Raw genomic sequence first — 25,765 nt, 5'->3', positions numbered from 1 at the left:
TTTAATGCTACTTGTCAATGACAAGAAAATTCTGTTTTTATACCTAAAAGATGCAAGTTGCTCAAAAGGATATTGTCATTAAAATCAACCAAATATTTCTGTCTTGGTTCAGTTCCACCTTTTTACTCTAGGTTTTCCACCCCAAACTACAAGTCAAATATACTTGAATTTTATGTATAAGGCTACATTTTTGTGTATCAAAATGTCTTTTAGTTGTTACTGAGAGTCGATAATACAATTAGTTGACCGCAGTGTGAAAGGAAGTGAATGGTGGTGGTTGGGACAGTGACAAAGCTGAACAGTCTGTTTCCAGCAGTAAAAACATCCCATAACTGCCATATTCATGGCATTCCTGGAGTCTAATACAATGCTGTCATTTCAAGTGTTCTTTCAACAAAGTATTGAAGTATCAGGTGGAAAGGTGAGGGGAAGTGGCTAGGGCATATTTTAATGCCCCTCCCATTTAAGGGAAACTTTACAGATCCAAAAGGTTCTGAGTTAAGTGAATGCAGCGTGTCATATTTTAAATTAAAGCAGATGTTGGCTAAACAATAAGACATGTTTGGGCTTTTTCCACGAGTAATATCTACTCATTTTAATATCCTTATTAATTTTTAATATAAGATACATAAGATAAAACTTTATTGATCCTGAAGGAAATTGTAGTGTCACAGTATTGTAGTGCACAATAGAAAACTTACAGAAATAACAATATATAGAGCAGTGATATAGTGGGTAGTGGGTTACAGAGGTAAAAATAGGTGTGGAACGACAGTATTATGAACCTTAATATATCAGAATTGAGGAGGGTCTATATACATATGAGTTCTATATATGATATATACAAGAGCAAGAGCAGCACAATTACTTTTGCACTAATGGAGTTCAGAGTCAGTTAAGCTGTCAGTTGTTATTTTTTAATTGAAGTTGTCAAGTTTTTATTGAAGTTTAATTTCTTTCATCTTTGGAACAGCTAAAATGGGTTCAGAAAATTAAAAGAATCGCTTCAGTGAACCGACTCTGAATTCAGTACTCGAGCTGCTCAACGGACACCTCCGACGTCAGTGGTGGCGCGGCTGTGTGAGAATGAATGAAGCGCGAGCTACACCGCTCCGGTCCGGCTCGTGTCTCCCCGTTCCCGCGGTCATGAATACACGGAGAGGGCGAGATAAGCACAGCAGAAGTGAAGCGGGTGAGTGCGGCTCACAGTCAGACGGATGCTGAAGTTGAATGGATGGGTGTCGGGCTGGAATTTGCGCTACTTCACGCCTTGAAAACGGACCGTTGGAAGTTGATGGTGCCCTGAGCCACGTTTCTCTCGCTGTTCCCGGCGCTGGACACTCGCGGAGAGGACCGCAAACATGGCAGTGTCCAACATGGTCTTTTCTGACGTGGAAACTTTTCTGGATAACCACCCTGAGCTTTTGGAGGACTACCTGAACCGAAAGGGCAAGTACAGCATGGTGGAGAGGTGGTTGAAAAATCGCCAGGCGAGTAAGAGCGTGAGCGCGGAGCCGGACCGCTCGAACAGTAAGGACAGCTGGGCGAGCTGCAAAGGCGACGGGTTGCAGAGACGCGCCTCGCAGAAGGAGCTGCGCAAAACCTTCGCTCGGTCCAAAGCCGTGAACGCGAACCGGACGTACGACGAGCACGTGAACTCGCGCGCTCAGGAGCCGCTGACCAGCATGCGGAGGCGCGCGCTGCTCCGGAAAGCCAGCTCTCTGCCACCGACAACGGCGCACATCCTATCCGCGCTTCTCGAGTCCCGTGTCAACATCCCGCAGTACCCGTCCACCGCAGTGGACTTCAAGTACTACCTTAAAGAGCACAACGAGCGGGAGTTCTTCCTCGAGCTCGTCAAAGAGATCTCCAACGACCTGGACTTGACCAGCCTCAGCTACAAGATCCTCGTGTTTGTGTGTATCATGGTCGACGCAGACCGCTGTTCCCTGTTCCTGGTGGAGGGCACAGCTAATAAAAAGACCCTCGTTTCCAAGTTCTTCGACGTGCACGCGGGAACCACCGTACTGCCTTCGCTGAGCAACTCGGACGAAGTCCAGGTTCCGTGGGGGAAAGGCATTATTGGTTATGTGGCGGAGCATGGAGAGACAGTCAACATCCCCGACGCGTATCAGGTGCGAGAGGGCGAGACACAGCCGCTTCCCATGACTTTCTAAGGAAAATAAGTTTAACATTATCATCTGCGTCAGTACGACATTCACCCGCTATCTTTAGAGCAGTTTACTCAGTTTATTGTTTAACTCAAATACAAATCAGACCTTGTCGTTTATAGAGGCCAGTACATGGAATCTCCTCTGTGTTAAATCCAACAAATATAATAATTCTAGGCTAAAATGGACCTTCACGACTATATATATGTGTGTGTGTGTTTCCTCACCATTTGCTGCTTTCCAGTCTGCACTGGAAACTGTTCTAATGTGTTTACTAATCCCCAGTTTAAGTAAAAAAGTGGCGTTGACATGCTAGGCTTCCACTGCTCAGGTTAGAAAAATGGCAAAGGTTAAAAATTCTGAAAAGAGATGAGGACATTGCTTTGTCTCTTCTCCATGAGTGGGTAATATTGACTTATGTTTGCTGTTTCAGATTATTAAGGTAGGAAACCACTCTAAATTTGGGAGATTGCTAACTGCATAAAAGTAAAGGCTGAAAGTGCTAAAAACCTTAACAACTCAATTTGCAAGTGAGATTCTGTGGTAATTCGATGATGTGGAGCATCTGAAAGTAAACAAACCAGAGAGAACTGTAGTTCCCCACAACAGTGGATGTTTCCATTGCAGAGAACATATTTCTCACACCTTAAAGAAAAGATACATTTTGGATCCACTACTATGGATCCAAACTGTTGCATGGGACAGAGAAACCTCTAAGTTTTAGGCTGTTTGTTGATTTCGACACTCTCCTTTTTATTCATTATTCCCATAAGGTCTTTCATTTTTTTGGTAAGGCTCACTGTTTTGAACCCTGAATTGGATAAGTGGTTACAAACAATGAATGAATGAATGAATGAATGTTTTGATGAATGAATTGATTTGTCTACCAAAAAATGCAGCTTTCAGTTTCTCCCCTCTCCACACACTTCAGCTGGAGTTCTTTGTTTTTGCCCATTCTTCCCTTATTTTCAACTCCTTTTGGATATGATTAAAATCATTTGTGTGTCAGTCTGTGGCACCTGTCATTAACACAAATAAAGTACAGGCCTTGATATAAGCTGTAATATGAAATTTTACCATTAGAATTCTCCACACCCTGTCTTACGGCATTTACTATTGCCACTATCACTGCTATTCCAGTAACAACATCTGTTACATCATCATCATAATCGTCCTCATCATTATCATGGTCTCAACTGCAATCCACTTTTAGTAATAGTGAGCAACAAATGACATAAAGGAAATGTAATTGATGAAAACAAATGTTTAAAGGGGTGTGTCACAGTTTTACAGGATTCATGCATAATTTAATAAATGAAATGTACACACATTCATTTAGAATTGTCCAATGTGAAGTTTCTAGAGATATATGCAGAGCCGGAATTGTTCACAGCTGTGGTTCCAGGAACTAGATGTCTGAAAAGATTAATACTCAAAGCATCATCATCGACAAACATTACATTAATTGCTTTAATTGTCTAATGTCTGAGTCATAGAATTATCATAGTTTTGACAACATTTATAAGCATGCAGTGCATTTTTAAAAAGCAACTTTTCCGTGGAAGACAATACAAGGCAAAATAAAACCTAAAACTACAGCGATAACACAACAAAGGTATTTTCTTTCCCACATTTACCCTGATATTATCTGTTTCATCATTATCAGCGTTACATATAAAAACACAGAAGACACACTGGTACCTATGTAATTCAAATGGCTGTATCTATTGTAGACATAGTGACTCCTGGTTCTTATCACCTCCTCTGTAACTAGATCTGAATCTGTATCATTACAATGGACAAATAAACATAATCCAACCATTATTGATTACTTGGCTAACATGTTAACATATTATTTGTGCATTAACAAGGAAAACTGGAATTTGAATAGCAACTTTTATTCAGAAACGTATACCAGAGCAGGTCCAGGGTCAGCTCTGTGTTCCTAACAGAGCAGGATAAACATGCTTAATGTATGTTGTAGTGGCTGTAGGTTTAATACCCTTTTAAGTCTCTGTTTTGGCAAGTCAGTGCATTTTCTAATTCTGTTGGTTTGTGTTTTTTTTTTTAATCTGGGTTCAACAGATCTATGTAATCCTATAACATTTAATCTAAACTATCTTCTGTCCACAAAGCCGTTGAGCTGTATGTGTGACAATTCCACTAGAGCCATGACTGCAGCACTCTTATCTTTCAACTAATACATGCACAAAACATTATTTTCAATCACAGCCTTAAGTGTTATGTTATTTATAATAGCGCAGTAACGTTCTGTAATGTGTTCACTTCCACAGGACCATCGATTCAGTGATGAGATAGACAAGTTGACGGGATATAAGACCAAGTCTCTGTTGTGTATGCCGATCCGGAACAGTGATGGAGAGATCATAGGAGTTGCCCAGGCTATCAACAAGAGTCCCAGCGGAGCGCTTTTCACTGAGGACGATGAGAAGGTAACAGTTCTGTTCTGCGTAGATGAAATCATGTTCTGCATAAACATTACACATATGATTACTGTATACTGTTCAGCAAACACACAGCAGGGAGTATCATTTATATAAAACAGGTGATACACAGATACCGAGGAAAATGTGAGAGGGTACCTCCAGCTTCTAGTCGTATGGAAGCATGTTTCCATGGTGAGCATAATCCAGGGATTATTGGATAATGCTAGGCCTCTGCTTTCATTTGGTCTTGGATATCCACTCATCCTGGCACTAGTTTGTCCCATAGTAAGAGTATGGCCACTGTCAAAGAACTGTATATCAGCAAGATGAACCACTTGCTTGACTTGGGAATCTGGATCAGTCCAGACATGAGGGTGTTCTTTGGCTTCTGAAAGGCTGCTTCTTTTGTTCTGTTAGTAATGATCTAATCCTGTAGCCTGGACAATTTAGTTAACTCAAGGAATTAGGACTTCAAAATGCCAGTTAGTCCAGCGCAGAGATTTAAAAAGCTCTCTCTTCTGTTCAGATCCAAGATATAATTAAAGGTGCTGTCTATTAGATACTGGGACTTTGAGAGTCCACCTTAAACTTTATATGTTATGACTTCATGACAGAGACTGGATTCTGTCTAGTAGTATACTGTGTGTGTGAAAGCTGCTAATAGTATTTTGGAAAGATGAAAAAATTGGGACCTACTTGGACAATGGCTAAAACCTCATTCACAGTGACATTAATGATTGCTGCTACGGTGTTTTGATATTTTAGATTTTTTGTCACATCTTATTTGATTTGGATTTGCTGATCAGAATATGAGGCTGGAGCTACCAGAACTGACTTTCTTTACTTTACTGTTACTGACTTCAGATCGGCTTAAATCATATAGCCTAGATATTATTAGGTTCTTCAGTAATCTCTCTGTAATTAGTCATTACCAGGATAAGCCACCGCATTTTAGCTGTGAATATCTGTTGGATTTTTACCAAGGACACAGAATCAAGTAAATGTGTCTCCATGTTGGTTTAACCTGTGAGTGCTCTTTAGTCCCAGCAAAGCTACATATGACAGAAATGTTGCTGTAAGCTTGGCAGAATAAAGGCACTTTTCCACTGCATGGAACCTATATTTGTTTTGATTTTCCACTAGCCAAATCTAGGTCCCTGGAACCAGGTACTTTTTAGTCTCTGCTCGCTTACAGTTCCAACCAAGCCAAATAGCTTTCAGATATATTTTTATCTGACTCACAACGGCAACTCGTAACATTACCTTGGAGTGTTTTGAATAGGTTCAAACACTCCTTGGGTCGGTAGCCAACGGAAATCTCCAATTTGTGAGAACTGGGGCATGCAACCTTGTTCAGTCCAAAAAACAAAAACAACATGAAAATACACAACATGTAAACAGCACACAACTTCAGCACTGGCATTGTGGTTTCAAACATGTGGTTCCTATTAGAGATGGGGTTTTGCGACATTCCTGGCTCCATTTTGTGGGGGAGCTGTACTAGTTGAAAAGTGACAAGCCAAAAGTGAGTCGAGCCATGCCAAGCCAAGTCGAGCAACTCCCATGCAGTGGAAAAGCACCATAAGTGAAATATTCCCATATTGTGTAATATGGGATAGTATGTGCAGTGTCCGTTGAAGAGTATTACTACAAAGAATGTTTGGTATTTTTTTTTATTTAAATGGGTGGAATATATTTGTTCTAATTTCTAATTTAAGTTTATTACTGATGTTATCATTACTTTAAAAACATAATATGATCCATGATCTATGTCCTATTATTTCTCTGATTTGAAAAAAAAATGTATTCTCTATGATCATGCTGAAAATTCATATTTCAAGTTTCTGATAAGTGTTTGTCTCTCAACACATATAGATAAATCAATTCTCTGTAAAATTTGACAATACAACATCTATATGAATCTATAAGAAAAAAAATATTCACTTACAGGGGAATGCTTAAGATTCTTAAACTAAAAACATTAAAAGTGTGAGAGTGCACAGTGATTTAAGATCTGTACTTATGGCAGTCCAGAGGAGAAAGCTTTAGAGATATTACCACGCCTGTTAAAGTTTTCAGAAAGGGGGAATGTTCATGAGGCATCTAATTATCTGAGAGTTAACATCTGTGATCCAGACTAATTGCTTTCCATATGATTTATCTTTGAAACAATAGACCTGCAGCAACATGGCACTCTACCTGCCACACTTTCATGAAACAAAAGAAAAAGTGTCTTTCATTAACTTTGACCTGCACATAGAAGTGCGTCTTTAGGATAAATAGGATGTTATTTATATCTCAGAGATTTATCAGTTTAACCTAACTGGTGTTGAAATCCTTTAGAGTGCAGTAATTAGAAGGGTGTAGTGCTGTTTGTACACATGTTACTCTGACTGCAGGTTGAGGATGAAGAGGATCTGTGTTCTGTTGACACAGCAGAAAAGCATTCATTTTCATTGGTGACATGAAATATTTAGGCAGGGCTTCTGAACGCAGATCAAATTTAATATTGAATTCTATCAAGAGATGAGTGAGGATTATTTTAAGTACTTTGCCCTCAAAACCAAGAAAGGTGTCTTTCAGGTATCTGAATAATTAAATAATCATATTCAATGTACACTACTTAAGATTTGGTATTTTTGCTCCTGGGTTCCCCCCTACAGTTGCAGCCTGTAATTCACTTTTACAGCACTGTGCCGTTATCACTGGGGGTTACATAGTACAGTTTCTGCAGTGTTGAGCCCAAATTAGTAACAACAGAGGTTCTGGTTTACCTGTTACAGAGAAGCATTACAATGATTTTGAAGCTGTAGTTTTAAGATAAAAAATACTACCTAGTGTTCCATTAATATATTAGTAAAGCACAGGGTTTGGCATGACATACTTCAAATGATATTAATTATATTTATTAGAATATTTGTTGCTATTCAACAGTATTATATTTTCTGCATTGAAATCAGTTTTGAAATTCCACTTTTATTGATATAAAAGTCCACTCCTAAATACATGTACCATGAAAAATTTAAAATGCATACAATTTCACTTTAATACATTTTGGATCTTATACCTTTCTTTGTTCTGAAATGGCAATTAGTATGTAAGAAACATCTTCAGATGCTAATCTAGGGCACATGATCAGTGATATAGCCTGGGGTCCTTGGGTGTTTCAGGTCTTTCAGCATCAGACACCCTCACCCCGTTGACCCAGCTGATTGATCAGGCCTCCGCTTGTGCCCTAGAAGCTGCCACCCATGAATCCGCTCTTTTGATCTAGAGCCACCTAGAGGCTTCCTCTGCTGCCTCAATGTTACTGTAGATGGCCCTTCTCTTTCTCTCACTTGTAATGCTTAGTGCAGTGTGATTCAAATTTTAAAACTGTTAAAAATTTCTGCATAATTTGTTCATTCAGTAATAAAGAATAATAAAGAAAAAGTATAGATGTTTGTGGGAAATGTAGTTCTACAAAACAAAGAGGAAAAAGTATTAGAGATTTAATATGATTATGAGAAAATGACTATAATATGTATAGATATGTACAGTATATAATATGGCAGCCCACGTAACGCGGCCAGGCTCAGCCCGAAATGGCAACCTTATCATGGGAGGATCATGTGGGCTCACCACCCACAAGATCCAGAGTAGGGGTGCGGTGAAATGCTCTTCGGGCACAGAGCAGGGGCGGAGGGGCCCCTTGCATCGTGGAGCTTGTCAGCAGAGACTGGTTCTTGGTACGTGGAACATAGCTTCACTGGGGGGGGAAGAGCCAGAGCTGGTGCATGAGGTTGAGAGATACGAGCTTGGGCTCACCTCTACACACAGTGTGGGCTCTGGAACCAAACTCCTCGATAGGGGTTGGTCTTTCTCCTACTCAGGAGTTGCACAAGGTGAGAGGCGCTGGGCGGGTGTGGGGATACTCACAAGTCCCCGGCTGGCGCCTGTACAGCTGGAGTTTGTCCCAGTAAATGAGAGGGTCGCCTCAATGCGGCTCAAGCTTGCAGAGAGGAAAACTTTGACTGTTGTGTGTGCGTATGCATCGAACAGCAGCTCAGAGTATTTGACTTTCTTGGAGACAGTGAGTGGAGTTCTATAGGGGATTCCATGCACTGATGCTATTGTTTTGCTGGGGGACTTCAATACTCACGTTGGCAATGACTGGGAAACCTGGAGAGGAGTGATTGAGAGGAACGGCCTGCCTGATGTAAACTAGTCATGGTTTGTCCATAACGAACACCATGTTCAAACATAAGATTGCTCATAAGTGTACTTGGTTCCAGAGCACTCTGGTAAACCCAAATGTATAGTGAGGGTGTGCTGGGAAAAGCTGGCAGATGATTCTGTCTGGAAGGATTTCAACTCTCACCTCCAAGAGAACTTCTCACATGTTCCGGAGGAGGTAGGGGGAATGGAGTCTGAATGGACACTGTTCCGGACCTCCATCGTGGAAGCGGCTGCATGTAGCTGTGGTCAAAAGCTTGCCGGTGCCTGTTATGGCGGCAACCCAAGAACCCGTTGGTGGACACAGGGGGTGAGGGAAGCTGTCAAGCGGAAGAAGAAGACTTTTCGGGATTGGCTAGCTTGGGGAACTTCAGATTCTGCAGATGGGTACCGGCAGGCGAAAAAGGCTGCAGCTGAAGCAAAACTGAAGTGCATGGGAGTTTGGAGAGGCCATGGATAATAACAAACGGGCGGCCTCAAAGAGGTTCTGGAAAACACTCCGACAGCTCAGGAGGTGGAGGGGGGACACTGTTCAAGCTGTGCTCAGTAAGGATGGTGAAACTCTGAACTCGACTGAGCGTATTGCTGGGCGTTGGAAGGAGCACTTTGAGGAACTCCTTAACCCGAGAGACATGCCTCCTGTGCAGGAGGTAGGGCCAGACATGTCTGGGGGGTCAGATTCCATTTCCTTGGCTTAAGTCACTGAGGTGGTGAAAAAGCTTTACAGTGGCAAAGCTCCAGGAGTGGATGAGATTCGCCCAGAGTTCAAGAGGCACTTGATACTGTGGGGCTGTCTTGGATGACACGCCTGTACAATATTGCATGCACCTTTGGAACGGTGCCTTTGGATTGGCAAACCGGGGTGGTGGTTTCTATTTTCAAAAAAGGGGACCGGAGAAAGTGTGCCAATTATCGTGTTATTACACTTCTCAGCCTCCTGGGGAAAGTCTATGCCAAGGTGCTGGAAGGGAGAATCCGTCCGATAGTCAAACCTAGGATTTTGGAGGAACAATGCGGATTTGGTCCTGGCCGTGGAACTATGGACCAACTCTTTACTTTTTCACAGGTGACTGAGGGGTCGTGGGAATTTGCTACTCCACTCTACACATGCTTTGTGGATCTGGAGAAGGCATATGACCATGTTCCCTGAGAAATTCTGTGAGAGGTGCTCCAGGAGTATGGGGTGCCAGGGTCGCTCCGGCAAGCCGTACGGTCCTTGTACTCTCAGATCAGCACTTCCAAGTCTGAGGCCATGGTTATCTCCCTGAAACAGATGGCATGGTCCCTTCAGGTAAGGGGTGAGAACCTGCCCCAAGTGAAGGAGGTCAAGTATCCTGAGTTCTTGTTCACGAGTGATGGGAAGAGGGATAGTGAGATTGACCGTAGGATAGGTGCAGCGTCTGCAGTAATGCGATCACTGTACCACACCATTGTGGTGAAGAGAGAGCTGAGCCATAAAGCAAAGCTCTCAATTTACCGGTCAGTCTACATCCCTACTCTCACCTATGGTCATGAGCTCTGGGTAATAACCGAAAGAACAAGATCGTGGATACAAACAGCCGAAATGAGCTTTCTGCGATGTGTTGCTGGGCGTACTCTCTGTGATCGGGTGAGGAGCTCAGTGACTAGGGAGCTCGGAGTAGAGTCGCTACTCCTTCACGTTGAGAGGAGTCAGTTGAGGTGGTTCGGGCATCTGATCAGGATGCCTCCTGGACGCCTCCAAATGGAGGTGTACCAGGCACGTCCAACTGGAAGGAGGCCCCGGGGTAGACCCAGGACATGCTGGAGGGATTATATCTCCCGGCTGGCCTGGGAACGCCTTGGGATCCCCCAGGAGGAATTGGTGGATGTTTCGAGGGACAGAGACGTCTGGGCATCTTTGCTCGCTCTGTTGCCACTGTGACCCTGAAATGGAAAAGCGGAAAAGAAGATGAATGAATGAATGACTATAATATTTTATATTATGTATATTATATTTGATGCTGGATTTTTATGACTTATAGAGTGAAATCTATGACTTATAGACCTCCCTAGTTATAGAATGTCTTCTTTTATGTCTGCCTGTGTGTAAGACAAATTTAATTTTTGCCAAGGCCAATACTAACCATTGAATGCATTAAATCAAACAGACACTCCAGGCAGTGCTAAGCAGAAGCAGAGTGCTCTGCTGCTATCCCTGCATTAAGACCTGTGAGGTAATTAGATATTAATTGTCCTGTAGGCAGTATGAATGGACAGGAGCTGTATTTCTAAATAGCCTAAAGATGCTGAGCAATAAGATTCATCTTTTCAAGGTGCAAGATAGAGATAGAGACAGAGCGAGACAATCTGAGGCAGAGGTAGATGAATAAAGCTAGAAAGCCCTATATTTTTATATTCTATGTAACCTTTACAGTTATATAACTCATATTGTAACCTGTGTATGTAACCTGTGTATATATATATATATATCATCTGATCTTTAGACATAGTTAAAAACACAGTATTGATCACAAGTCACCATTTAGAGATAATAGGCCACTGCTGGGATGCACTAATACCAATTTTTGTTCCAATACCAATACCAGTCCTCAATTATTGACACTAAGTCTTAGGTTTAAACTCTCCCAAACTAACCGCTCAATAGCTGTCTACAAATATTTATAGTTCTGTTCAAAAGTCCTGGCACCTTTCACCAAATTAATTATATAACCTTTGCAGCAAACATGAAAGAAGCACATTTTAATACACATTTACTTTATATACCTATATATATATATATATATATATATATATATATATATATATATATATATATATATATATATATATATTTATCTTATAATTTTGAAACCTACCCTGGAGGGGATGTCAGTCCTTCACAGGGCGACACACACAAACACATTAACTCACACACTCACACCTATGACAGTCACCCAGAGCAGAATATGACCATGTTTTGATAGTCAAGTATAAACTCTAATGTTGCTGTGCTTTATTGGTTCTGTCCCGTGGTGCTGTTTCATCCTGATCACTGAGCCACAATGCAGCGATCAAGGGCTGATCACAGCACAGTAGGAGTCCTTATCTACATTGATATATCACATTACTGCAAGCAGCCTCTTTCACGGATTTGATGTGGTGTGCTGCAAATAGGTGCTAAGAACACCATTAGTACAGTTGGTTCATTCAGAGTCTTTGGCTCAACCAGTTATTAGCTGCCAATTGTCAGCTGTGGTAGTAAGTATGTCAGTCAAAATGACTGACTGTATAAATGTCCTGATTATGTATTAAGCTAAGGTTTTTAGAATACTGCAGTTAGAGTGTAATGGTGTGAAATGAGGAAAAAGTGTCTAGTGTGTGAATGCTCTTTTGTGATGATATTACCACTGTGTGATTTGTGATATTCCCAAAGCATGTGAGTATTTTTGGATGCAACATGGTTACTAGGGGTGGGCGATATAGCCTGAAAATGATATCACAAAATTTTAGGGTATTTTCACAATAATGATATCCTTGGCGATTTGACGAAACAATGAAAAATACTTTTAGTAATTAAAAGAACACACTATTGCAACAAAAAATGTTATATTAATATTCGTTATATTAAATGTATGTAATATATATTAAATGTATTAAATGGGGGCGCAGCAGGTAGTGTCGCAGTCACACAGCTCCAGGGACTATGTGGACTGGAGACTCAAAAAGTGTCCATAAGTGTGAATGTGTGAGTGTGTGTGTTGCCCTGTGAAGGACTAGTGCCCCATCCAGGGTGTATTCCTTGTGCTCAATGATTCCAGGTATCATTTGTGCATGTGTTATCTATTTTGTAACCTTATTGTAACTTTAGTGAAAACTTGTCATTATTTTGACCTAATGAGTCACAGTTTGAATTTGAAACATTTGTTACCTGCTCAAAATAGATTAAACAGAACCCAGGTGCAGAAATGCACTGTAACCCACTGGAAATTCCTTCTGTAAATAAACATAAAAAAGTTCAGTTCAGTTCAGCACAGCCCAACAGTGCATACTGACATACGTGTTGACGATAAAAAAAAAAGTTTCTAAGACAGTAAATTTCAGCGACTGGTGCTGGAGGAACAGTAAACAAAATAAGTGAAATAATACAGGCTCAAAAATGTTAGAAGCATAGCTGGCCAGCTAACAGGCACTTTTGGTTTAACACACCACAGCAGATGGTTTTCCAGCAAACTGAGGCTCAAAACACACATATTTAGAAGATAAAGTTGCATACCTGTTGAGTGAATGGCCTTCTGAGAATTTTTTTTGTGTTTTCTGCTTCATTCCTTTCTCTTTTAGCATATACTCAGTGCTAAACTCACAACTGTGGGCTTCTGGGCTTGTGTTTTTCTCCAGCTGTTTTCATTTACATCACCAGTACATGAAATGTACATGAATAAAGTCTTTGGCCTTGTACTTAAAGACACAGAACTGAATTTTTACACACCACACACATCATCATTTTGGAATACCACCCTCATTTTGAGATACCGTGCACATTTTTAAATATTGCCATTACTGTTATACTGCCCAACTCTAGTGAAGATTTCCTAGTGAAGTCATCTTTATGAAGGTAACTTTGAATGGAGTGGGAAATCCTTATAAAAGTTTAAGGGCTGAGTTTTATGTTGATTATAATTCATTTATTAAGGTGTATTGTTTCATATCTCTCTACTAATATAATTAGACTGAAATCTAAGCATGCTATTCTGTGTTTATTTTATTTGGACTTTAACCTGATTGTACTGAGTATGATGCATGATGAAGTACATTTAAAGTGGCTTTGGATGAGAGCATCTGCTGGATGTCTTAAATGTAAATGCATTCCATTAATCAGCACACAATTAATGACTTCACTTTTCTGGTGTCTTCAATGTTAATTCCCACCAGGCAAGAATTTGTAAGTATCAGCCCACCACACATAGAGTCCCAGCTCGATTTACACTGTTTTACAGAAAAAGCTTATACTGAAATTTTTGGTTTTGAAATTAATGTTGGGTGCGAAAAATGCCATTTGGAAACATTGACCTTAAAAGTGGAAAGAAAACCTTTGTTTCCAGATAAAGTTCAGATATTCAGTAAAATACACGAGAATCCTGAAGGATTAATTAATTCTGTTCAATATGTATTAAACTGACAAGTAAAAGATACTTAAAACATGTAATGCGTAAAATATACTCAGTGTTTTCGTGGACCAAATTGATATTATTTGGAAAATATAAACACATTCATATCTGCAACACACTCCAAAAATGTTGGTAGAGGGGCAGAATATGTCTGTCTAAAAAAAAAAGTGTTATAGCAACCTTTTCATTATATTATGAGCAGTGGATGGTGAAATATATTAAAATCTTATATTGAACAATTAAATTTAACAAAGCTTGGCACAACGCTTTGAACTATTACCCATTTTACTTGTCGTCTTTGGAGGACGTTTGTTTAGTACCCAATCAATACTTTTACCCAATCAAAACTTTTGCCTTTTACCAGTTCACCTGCCCTATTATGGGATGTTTCGGAATTTAAATTTATCTTGAAAATTCTATACTTTTTTCACTCTTATTTTATCTCTGTGCCAATGTTTTTAGAGTGTGTTGCAAGCGATTCTGTATTTGTTTATTTTTACAAAATTAAATTAAATTCCTCTGTTCAAAAACTGGAAATATTTTTGGGGATTTTTTTTCATGTCTTTCTGGACATGGGGTTTGTTATTCAGTATAAAGTATGAATAGATTCAATTATTTCCTTTTTATGTATTCATATAATTTTTTATACATTTCTTTCTTTCTTTATTAATTACAGTATAAACACTCCTTTTCTGTGTGCGTGTTTGTGTGTGTGCGTGTACGTCTTTGTGTGCTGAGCACCATTCCTCAGTGTATCACGGGCGGAGCTTAGTGACGCTGCTGCTGCTCAAGTGTGTTTTATGTGCTTTTCAGTTTGCATTAGCTTCACGTTAATGCACACACTGCTCACCACTGAATTAATGATGATATTCCCTGTGTGTGTGTATATGATTGTGTGTGTGTGCAAGAGAGAACGGGGGTGGAGGAAAGAGAGAGAGAGAGAGAATCTGTATGAGTTAAACAAAAGAACTAGAACAGAGGCTGTTGCTGTTGAATCCAGAATAAGACATAGCTTTGAAATTCCATATCAGATACCTCAAATTTGTTTGATGTTTGTCATATACACTCAAAGACACTCAGCATTGTTCATACTCACTAATATACCTCCAAGATATTTTGTCCAACTGTAATCACCTTATCTAATGTGTTTTTATTTGTTCCATTTTAATACAGTGTCAAGTCACATACACGTTTGCTCATAAAATAATATCCAGATTGCACACACAAAAGCAGTTAGTGCAGATCAAAGTGTGACAATCACCTCAGAACCTAAACTGACTCTACAATGTGGATTTTCATATTTATGATTACTCACCGACTCACAGTCCCGTGTGATTCATAGTTGAAGTGCTGAATATTTCCCCAGCCTTTGTTCTTAGCTGCCACTGTGCTCTGAAATGTACTGCATTAATTCTCCTCAGGATTAGGAGCCTGGGGGGAATGGCATTACAGAGGTTTTAATGTGAAATTCATACATAATAATTTTCTTCCATTTCCTTGATTAGCAGACAAGCTGCAAAAAAGTACTGTGTGACATTTGCATTATAGGTGCTTATAGTTTTATACAAACATTTTGGAGATGTGACAGTACATCAGCATTTTATTAGCTCTTGTCAGCACTAATCAACAGCACAGTCTTGCACATTTCTGACATTTGCCATGCTACTCCCCCCTCAAAACTCGTGTCTCATTAACAGATAATGCCTTGAATGAATACAGTCATGGTTACATACTGGTTTGTACAGGGATAAAATATAGGCTCTGGATACCTTTGCCATTGTTGTACCTTGTTTGGCTAGATACTCAAATCTGTATAACTTCCCCAGTTTTTCTCAGCTCCACTAACCATACAGGAGCACTTTGTAGTTCTTCAATTACAGACTGTAATCCATCTGTTGCCCTGCATATTTTTGCCCCCTTTTATCCTGTTCCTTAGTGGTTAGGATCCCCAACAGGACAAACAAAGGGAAGGTATGATTTGAGTGGTGGATCATTCTCTGCCCTTCAGTGACACTGACATGGTGTGTTAGTTTGGGTTGCCTCGGTATGAGTGGATCAGACACAGCAGCTTTGGTGGAGGAGACATGCCTACTTTGTTACTCCACCTTATAGAGACAGCAGTGCTGGACAGTTGCTGCACAGTTTGCATTGGTCATCCTCCTGTCCTTCATCAGTGGTCAATAGATGCTGCCCACCGGAGGCAATTAATATTTGGCTGAATATTTTTGGTTGGTTTACGATTCTCAGTTCATCAGTGACAATAATGGGTTTAAAAAGTATAGCAGCTGTGTCTGAGCCACTGAAGCAGTACTTATCGGACTCTTAGTTTAAATATTTGTCCTTTTTAGGTGAAAAAGCTCTTATTGGAAGACTAATTAAAGTATATATTTGGTCACAATACTTTATAGATCACACACCTGGTATAGTCTCCATCAAAATGTATGAAATGAAATGGGACGCCCTGAACAGCTGCACATGAGCCTACGTTCACCTTGACTATAGCTCCCCTAATTGATCTTAAATATATGAGTGACCGAACAGTAAACATTCTCACACACACACACACACACACACACACACACACACACACACACACACACACACATACACACATATATACACACACACCCATTTAGTCTTTCTGTCAAAAGCAATCAAAAGCAATACAGCACTATGTTAATTTGATTCACTGCAGTCATAGTGATGTAATGTAGAAATTGTTTTTGAAATGATGTTGTTTGGGCCTCCTGCCCAGAGAGTGAACCCTACGGAGCTGTTAGAATGATAAATGCTGCTCAGTGCACTTGAGTTCTTTTGTGTATGATGATGAAACCAAACCATGACAAAGAGGGTAGTCTTGTAGTAATTTTAAAATGTGTTTTTCTGTGCTGTTTGCTGTTTTGCTTGGACTTTTTTTAATTGAATTAATATGTCAGCTTTTACTGGCAGGGGTTACTGTAAAAATGCAAATGTAAAATATTTTTCACAAAAAAAAAATAAATGAATAAAATAATTTTTGTGTTCATTACTGCCTTACTTTGGCCAACAAAGTGACACTTGTCTTTGCCAAATTAAGCCTGGACCACACCGTGCAGGAGATTATTGAGGCAATTTTGTGGAGGAGGCTTCAGGTGGAGCTGGTGTGTGGGTGGGAGTCTGTCAGTCTGTGGCACTCATCTCTGGCCTTCGGCAGGTGTTCTACAGCTTGCTTATTTTATTACATTTTTTTCATATTTACTGAAATCCTGATGTACATCAGGGTCAAAAAGCACATGCATACCTTTTATTCAGAATTAGGAAGTGTGTTAAACACCAAATTTAAATTTTTATGCTGAGTTTAATCTAGTTTTTTGGCTTCATATGCAACAAAAGAGAAAAGGAGATACAAAAACAAAGGCAAAACAGACAAATACAAAACATCTGGCCTACATTGTCTCTCACACAAAAACACTTATTGCTGGCCTTATCAAGCTGTTTGTCTCTTGCTTTGGTATGTATGTGCTGCTCTTTAAAAGTAGGGCACAGGGGCCCTGAGGCTCTAACTGACTGCTTCGTGACTGCTCACCTGTAATAGCTGCTTTGCACTCTAAGGCTTAATTCACCTATCAGTTTCAAAAACATGAAATAAAATTCCATACAATGAAGGTAGAACCATAAAAACAGTCCCTCCTGTCCTTCCATTTAAAACATGGCTGTGTAATGACTGTAGCATCAATTCTATTACATAAACAAAGGCAGTTTAAGCCACAAATGAGTCACAAGTACTAAGGTATGTACAGTGTTTACCATAGGAAACTATTCATATTTTGTCTGGCTATTCAATATATATACATCGAAATATTACATCAGGCACTTTTTAACATGGTCTGAAACAGTTTGTGTAATTGAGATTAATACATTATTACCTATTTTAGAATTGATGATGAGATAATGGGATAAAATATATGATAACAGAAGTAGAGTTCGCAAAAGTATTTCATTCCCAAATGCCTGACTTCTCTAATAATCTCAAATTAGCATCTGTGGTGTCAGGGCAATTGAAACATGATTATGGGAAGGATTTTTATGTTCTGCAGTTCATAGCGTTATCGTATAATGCAGGCTCATAAAACAGTTCCCCTGCTTCTGAATTGTATTTATTTCTTTTAGTGTTTTACTGGATTAGCCATGTAGAGAACATTATATGGACCTGATATCAGAACCTTTAAAAGGAATAAGGTATAGGTAATTTGTTTAGATGAATGATCAAATGTAGGGGAAACCTATGTCTATTCAAATGCATGATTAAGCATTGCAGGTTTATGAATGTTATGTATGCTTTAAAACCTATTGTATACATGTCAAACAAGCCCAGTTTGGCTGTCTGAAATATCTGCCACCCAGTCCATCCAAAACCAGCTTATTTAGAGTTGACTTAATCTGGCAAAGCTACTCCAGTCCCTGTTCTATTGATACTGAGTAAGTGTAGTCTTGGACTAAATAATGCTATCAATGAAAAAATTACTTTAGGTCTCATCTTTATCTGTGTACTAGACACAGATTCAAATTAAAAATGCTTATTAAATACTGAATGTTTGAACTGTACTTTGTGTCCATGCGCTGTGTTTTTGTAAAGGCAGCAGCTATAAAAACTTACCCTGTCTGATTCACTTAGACTCTGTGCAACACTCTCAGACCACCAAGACATCAGAATTGAATGAAGAGCTGAGGTGTTGGTCCTGCTCAGTGTTATTAAGTGAATAGCGTTATGCTCGTCACTTTAGATGCTCATATAGGGGATAATCTTTTGTCTATTCACACAGTAGAACAACCCATTGAGGCACGATGAAGCAGTGCTCTCATATTTCATCAGCCATGGGGTTGAATTGACAGCAAACCAAGTATCTGTCGATAGCGCACCCTGCGGCCAGGGTCACTTTGTTCAGTTATTAACCCATCCTTCAGCCCAGTGTCAACACAGCTCTTTCCTGGCCTACAGCACCATCTGCCATGCAGCCTAAGGTAATGGGTAGGCGAACAGAATCCAATTAGAATGAGGCAAGCTTTTCCTCGAATCCCTGCATACCTAGACAACAGAGAAAGATCTATACAAAGTCCCTCTGGTCCAGCAGCGTAACAAAACTGACCACATGGATAATTGCTTAGTGCTTGGTCTGACACTATTTAAAATGTTAAGAGGTACATATGATGGCTGGAAGGTTTGGAGTGTAGTTTTACAATATTGAAATTGTGAATTAAAAGAAATAAAAAGGAAATAAAGTCCAGCACTTTTTTTTGCATTTCTAAAGCTTTTTTCATGAATAAAGTAGGTCAATTTTCCTGTACATTTTTTTAAAAAACATTGAATAAAGTTGAATGCAAATAAAATTAGTAAAAAGTAGCTCTTGGAAACTGAAAATGATACTCATTCAAACTGCAGTTTCAAAGCATTTACCAAATCATCTGAAATTGAGAGTTCAATCCCTAGCAGTGCAGTAATAATTATCTTTGGCTGGGAGTCAAAGAGAGCATAATCGACCTTGCTGTATCTGGCTGAGTAGGATGTCCCACCCCCTCCCCCATCACTGAGATGCTAGCTAATGTGGACATTGATTAGCTAACATAACAGAATGAGGCAATAAGCATTCTTCTTCCAGCAAAGTAAATACTAGCCTTCACCCTTCCAGTTTGGTAGCAGTGTGTGGCCTTGCTGGTGGATGGAATATTTAATGACTAAAGACTGGGGAGAAAATTGGTTTTAAAAAAAAATCAACTTTATTAACAACTTCATATTCAACTTTACATGTCTACAGCTTACTAAATTCCCTCAGAATAGGAAGCGAGAGCAGAGTTCAGTCGACAGTAATCACCCTTTGAGATCTTTGCCCTTTTAGTGTGTGCTTATGGGTTGATTTAATATAGGAAAGCTTCAATGGGCTTGGCAGTTGGATAGCACGTAATGAAATGGTTGCTTTGTTGACCTTTTCATGGTTTAAAATATTGTAGTCATACTCACAAACTCAGACACTTGTCACTGAATATATTCGTCACATGGGAATCACCCAACAAACAAACAAACAGAAATAGCCAGTTTTCAAACTCATGTAAACAACGGTCTGATAGAGGAGTGGAGTGAAATGAACAGATCTCTGTTCTGCTCAACTTGGTTTTTAACAGTATTGTCTTTAGCAGTATGTTCTAAGATGGGGAACATAGAAGAGATCCAAACCACATCAAAGAAAAGGCAGGTATACATGACTTTACAATTCAGCAAATGCAAATCTGTTTTTTTCTTTACTCATCAGTCATTTACACAACAGTTGGACTCTTTGAATAGACCTGGATGAGAACAAAACCGTACCTGGGTGAAAGATATTATTTTTTAATTAAATATATATGAATGTGAAGAGAGGGGAAAATGGCAATCATAAAACATACATTGTTCAGCTCAAATAGAAGAGACTAGTTCTTTTTGAAGGTTTGAGGGTAGCTTTAAATTAATGGTGCTAATCAGAACTGAATATGAAAACAATATGTTTTTATGTTTTGGGTTGAGTTACTGTCAGAATGTCTGCTGATTGGAATATGTGGGGTTTCATGCATCTTCTCTTTTATAATGTTTGGGGGAAAAGCTATTTCAGTTTTTGCCTTGTGCTTGCTGAACAAGGTTACAAATTTAAAAAAAACTCCTAACTGCCAAATACCTCCTCCAGATACCTGCTCACAGAAAAATTTCTGAAAACTTCTATTATTTTGAAAGACAGTGAAAAGCCCTTGGCTCCAGAGGCCAGGAGAGTAGCCCAAACCTGGATGGTGTTGAATAATATGAGCAGTGCCCTCCTCAGCTGAGATAGGCTGTTTATAAGCATCTTGTTTTTGATGCCGTCAGGGCCACAAGCCTTTATGGATTCTAAAGATTTGTTCTCTCTCTCGTTCTCTCTCTCTCTCTCTCTGAAGGCCTTTGGCACACCTTGTGAATGGGCTATTAAATGTAGAGTACATGAGAGCAGCTAAAGTTAGAAGCACAGTAGTATGCATATATTAGAGAGAGAGTAAGATAAGAGTGAGGTCTCCAGGCAGTGTGATCTTTGGGTTGGTGTGTGTGTTTGTGTGTAAATCTAACAACTAGTCAAAATGTGTCAGGTTGACTGACTCCACCACCGCCTTCTTTCTTCTTTCTCTATTTTACTCCTCTTCCTCTCCAGCCCACATTCCACTTTTAAAATCAATTCCTCTGTCCCTTCTCAAACAAGGCAAAGAAGTTAAAATAGACTTTTTAAATATTTGATAAAAATGACTGAATGTGCAGAATTAGTAAATGAGGTGACAGTCCCCCCTGAAGTCATGGTGGGTTGATGGAAACACACAGAAAGAAAATGTTTGCTGTATTGATGTATTAGTGCTGGCAGATTAAAGCTAAATATAAAAGGTCACGTTTCATAATGTACAGTCAATAGCACAATGAATGGGTGATTCATAAATATAAAAAAAATATACATTATTTTTTTATTCAGCAGATATACAGGGTTTGGACAATGGAACTGAAACACCTGGTTTTAGACCACAATAATTTATTAGTATGGTGTAGGGCCTCCTTTTGCGGCCAATACAGCGTCAATTCATCTTGGGAATGACATATACAAGTCCTGCACAGTGGTCAGAGGGATTTTAAGCCATTCTTCTTGCAGGATAGTGGCCAGGTCACTACGTGATGCTGGTGGAAGAAAACGTTTCTTGACTTGCTCCTCCAATACACCCCAAAGTGTCTCAGTAATATTTAGATCTGGTGACTGTGCAGGCCATGGGAGATGTTCAACTTCACATTCATGTTCATCAAACCAATCTTTCACCAGTCTTGCTGTGTGTATTGGTGCATTGTCGTCCTGATACACGGCACCGCCTTCAGGATACAATGTTTGAACCATTGGATGCACATGGTCCTCCAGAATGATTCGGTAGTCCTTGGCAATGACGCGCCCATCTAGCACAAGTATTGGGCCAAGGGAATGCCATGATATGGCAGCCCAAACCATCACTGATCCACCCCCATGCTTCACTCTGGGCATGCAACAGTCTGGGTGGTACGCTTCTTTGGTGCTTCTCCACACCGTAACTCTCCCGGATGTGGGGAAAACAGTAAAGGTGGACTCATCAGAGAACAATACATGTTTCACATTGTCCACAGCCCAAGATTTGCGTTCCTTGCGCCATTGAAACCGACGTTTGGCATTGGCATGAGTGACCAAAGGTTTGGCTAAAGCAGCCCGGCCGTGTATATTGACCTTGTGGAGCTCCCGACGGACAGTTCTGGTGGAAACAGGAGAGTTGAGGTGCGCATTTAATTCTGCCATGATTTGGGCAGCCGTGGTTTTATGTTTTTTGGATACAATCCGGGTCCCTTTCAGACAGCTTCTTGCTTCCACAGTTAATTCTGTTAGATGTGTTTCGCCCTTCTTGGTGGTATGCTGACATTACCCTGGACACCGTGGCTCTTGATACATCACAAAGAGTTTCTGTCTTGGTCACAGATGCGCCAGCAAGACGTGCACCAACAATTTGTCCTCTTTTGAATTCTGGTATGTCACCCATAATGTTGTGTGCATTGCAATATTTTGAGCAAAACTGCTCTTACCCTCAGCTAACACCCTACTCTTACTGGTGCAATGTGCAATTAATGAAGATTGGCCACCGGGCTGGTCCAATTTAGCCATGAAACCTCCCACACTAAAATGACAGGTGTTTCAGTTTCATTGTCCAACCCCTGTGTATTTGCATATATAGTGATGCACTGAAATTAAATTATTTCCCAGAAAGATAAAATTTATTTTGATTTCATTGTTTTGTTATTTTCTATATATTGATTGAATCAGATGTCATTGTTTTCTTGTCGTTTTTTCCTAGAGGAGGCATTTGCACTTACTGATTGACTGACTGACTGACACCAAGATTGAAACGCCCATGCGCGAGTAGGAACTGTTAATTCAGTTGTATTTCACAGAGACAACTTAAGGTGGTGCCACTACACCACTACACTGTCTGGTGTTAGTTCAGAGATATATCACATTCCAGTTCGTGAACTAAATTTGGAACCATTCAGTGGCGACCGGGGTCCTCTTTTCCCTAGACAAGTACTCTTTTTGGGACCTAAAAAATATGTGTTCAAGGAGTCAGAGACTTGAGACTCTGAATTGGGACACACTCGTAGGTCCATGCTGTAGGTCCACTATTCACTGCAGTGAGCAGCTCTGTGTTTTACTGGAGCCTTGAACAGAAATGTGTTGAACGTTGTTGAAGTAATATTTACCATAGTGTCCTCTTTATGTTTTCTCCCTTTTGTTTTCTACTATATATTTAACAAAGAGAAAGTCATCTTGTCTGTCCATATAACAACATGAATACACAGACACATCTCACCATTACGGACTTTCTGACAAGTAAATTACATCTGCACAGCTATTTGTTTAACTTTACACAAAAACGGACAAAATCTCTATATTATTAAATCCAGAAGACCAGAGCGAGGTGTTACTCAAAATAAACGAGGCTGTGAATTCGTTACAGCACAGTTTTATAAGTCGGACCGTTATAGAAATGTAAGTCAGTAATAAATATCTAGTTCTCATCAATGGCCTGTTCCTTTACCAAGTATAGGTTACGTGGTTGACAAAATGTTTAGGTGCTAGGTTTTAGAAATGTTTAAAAAAAATTTATGAAATGCTATCTTGTTGCTTTAATGTCATCTCAACACGGTGCTTGAGTTTTGTAGCTTTGTATGAACAGAAAATATAATTTTTTGCTTAGCCTTATTGCGGCTGCCAGTGATGTATTACGTAAAGTTGACCTGGAACTGATGGCACTGAGCATGCATTAACGGTGCCAGTGGGGCTAGGCCCAGGCTTAGTCACCAGGGAGGCCAGTGTGGATTTATGGTTGTTGATGGTAAAGGGCAAGGCAGGACTGTAAATCTGGCTTGAATGGTGGTTGGTCTGGGATGCCAAACTTCACTGTTGAGCCTTCCAGAGTTGTTGTGGCCTTAATTCAGCAAAACACAGACGAGGGGTGGTGCCTACCTGATGACCCTGTGAAGAACTAGCAATGCAGTGGTTGTGTACAGTAGGGCTGGCCCAGTGAGTAAGCTTCAGTGTTAGGTGTAACTGTTTGCTGATTCGATCATAATCGACCACAGCAACCCTATTCTGAAACCCAGCAACCCTAAACTCCCAAAGATTACAGGAATGTTGTGGATGCTGGTAGGGAGAAGGTGAGGTGGGCCCTATGTGAAGCTCTAATGGATTGGTAAAGGATATTTACATCTTATGCTTTGCATGATTATTATTACACTGGGCTGGTCTCGATTTTCTCCAAGATCACCGCTATGGGGAGTCGAATTCAAAAGGACTGAGGACATGTCCGGTTAGGTCCTATTTATGTATCCCCAGAAACAAGCTGAACTATTTATTTCTGTCTGTTTTTTAGAGCATGGATGTAACACAATCTTCTTCTGACATAAAATAAAATTATATTCTCTATAATTAAAATATTTTTTGTAGTTTAAATCAGAAAAATATTTGCTCTTCAAGTAAAAATTATGTATGGTTTACAGGTATGACTCAGGTATGTGTGTGTGTGTGTGTGTGTGAGAGAGAGAGAGAGAGAGAGAGAGAGAGAGAGAGAGAGAGAGAGAGAGAGAGAGAGAGAGGATGTGCACTGTAAGTTACTGTACCAAAGCCAAATTCCTTGTGTTTGCATACATGGCCAATAAAGCTTGATTCTTTCTGGTTCTGATTCTAATTCTAATAAACTTTAAAAATAGGTTCAAGTTGAACATGAATACTAAGTGTAATTTATAATTGTAAGTATATATAAGTGTAATATATTGTTGTATGGTCAGCATTTTTATTTATAATTTTAAAATTATAATTTTACATACATGCACTTTCATGTGCTTCTCAGCACAGTTGCTGTACAGATATATTGAGTACACAGGTCACTAACACACTCAATCAAACTGTAACACAATTGGTCACACTATGTTAAATGTGGATGCCTGTGCAGTGTTGACAAAGAGACAGAAATGAACCAGTGCTGATCAGTCTTTTATCTTTGCAGGTGTTGCAGATGTACCTGCCTTTCTGTGGAATTGCCATTTCCAATGCTCAGCTCTTCGCTGCATCTAGAAAGGAGTATGATCGGAGCAGGGTAAGGCAGGCCTTGTGTGTGTGTGTATGTGTGTGTGTGTGTGTGTGTATGGGAAGATTATGTGCTTGATATGCATCTGTTGCATACATACAAGTAAAGGTGTATATGCACTTTAGGGCAGGTGTGTGTGAGTATGTATGGGGCAAAAGACTAGGGCTATAAATCAAATATCTGGTAGCTTGAGAGGGTGTATGAAATTTTACATGTTGATCTCACAAGGAGTGAGCTTGATGGTGAGGGAAACTAAAATGGGTGAGGGATTATTGATCATAGCTCATTGTTTTATAGCCTCCATAGTATTTTATCGGATTGATTAAGTGAATTTTGTAGTAAAAAATACTAGAGCATAAAATCTTTTTGTTATGCACATATTACACTAGTAACTAGAAAAAGTACAATTTAGTTGGACAAGTACATATGAATGTTTCAGCCATATTTTTGTAGTTGTAACAAAAGATTTTGATTAGATGAAATGCTTTTTTATAAAAGCACAAAATATTATAGACACTAACAGTTGAACAGGTTTTGATTGGACAGCAACTGTGACATGCTTGTTATTCATCAATGTTTTTTCAAACGTACCTACAAAAACCATCTGTGTAAAACCAGAGTATATTGATATTGTCTT

At 39.6% G+C, this 25,765-nt stretch overlaps 1 protein-coding gene across 1 annotated transcript in view; it reads left to right on the top strand.

Annotated features, from left to right (window-relative positions):
* Positions 1–1,234: 1,234 nt before the first annotated feature.
* The window catches only part of pde11a (phosphodiesterase 11a), a 64,454-nt gene continuing 39,923 nt past the window's right edge, over positions 1,235–25,765 (top strand). The window contains exons 1-3 of the mRNA XM_066641212.1: positions 1,235–2,135; positions 4,466–4,624; positions 25,048–25,137. Of these exons, the coding sequence (XP_066497309.1) occupies positions 1,362–2,135; positions 4,466–4,624; positions 25,048–25,137 (1,023 nt within the window). The 5' untranslated portion in view covers positions 1,235–1,361. The remainder of the gene's footprint in view (positions 2,136–4,465; positions 4,625–25,047; positions 25,138–25,765) is intronic.

This window comes from Hoplias malabaricus, chromosome 12, assembly GCF_029633855.1.
Source record: "Hoplias malabaricus isolate fHopMal1 chromosome 12, fHopMal1.hap1, whole genome shotgun sequence".
Lineage (NCBI taxonomy): Eukaryota > Metazoa > Chordata > Actinopteri > Characiformes > Erythrinidae > Hoplias > Hoplias malabaricus.
Note: the sequence above shows the minus strand (reverse complement) of the source record. Positions and strands in the feature narration are given on the sequence as shown.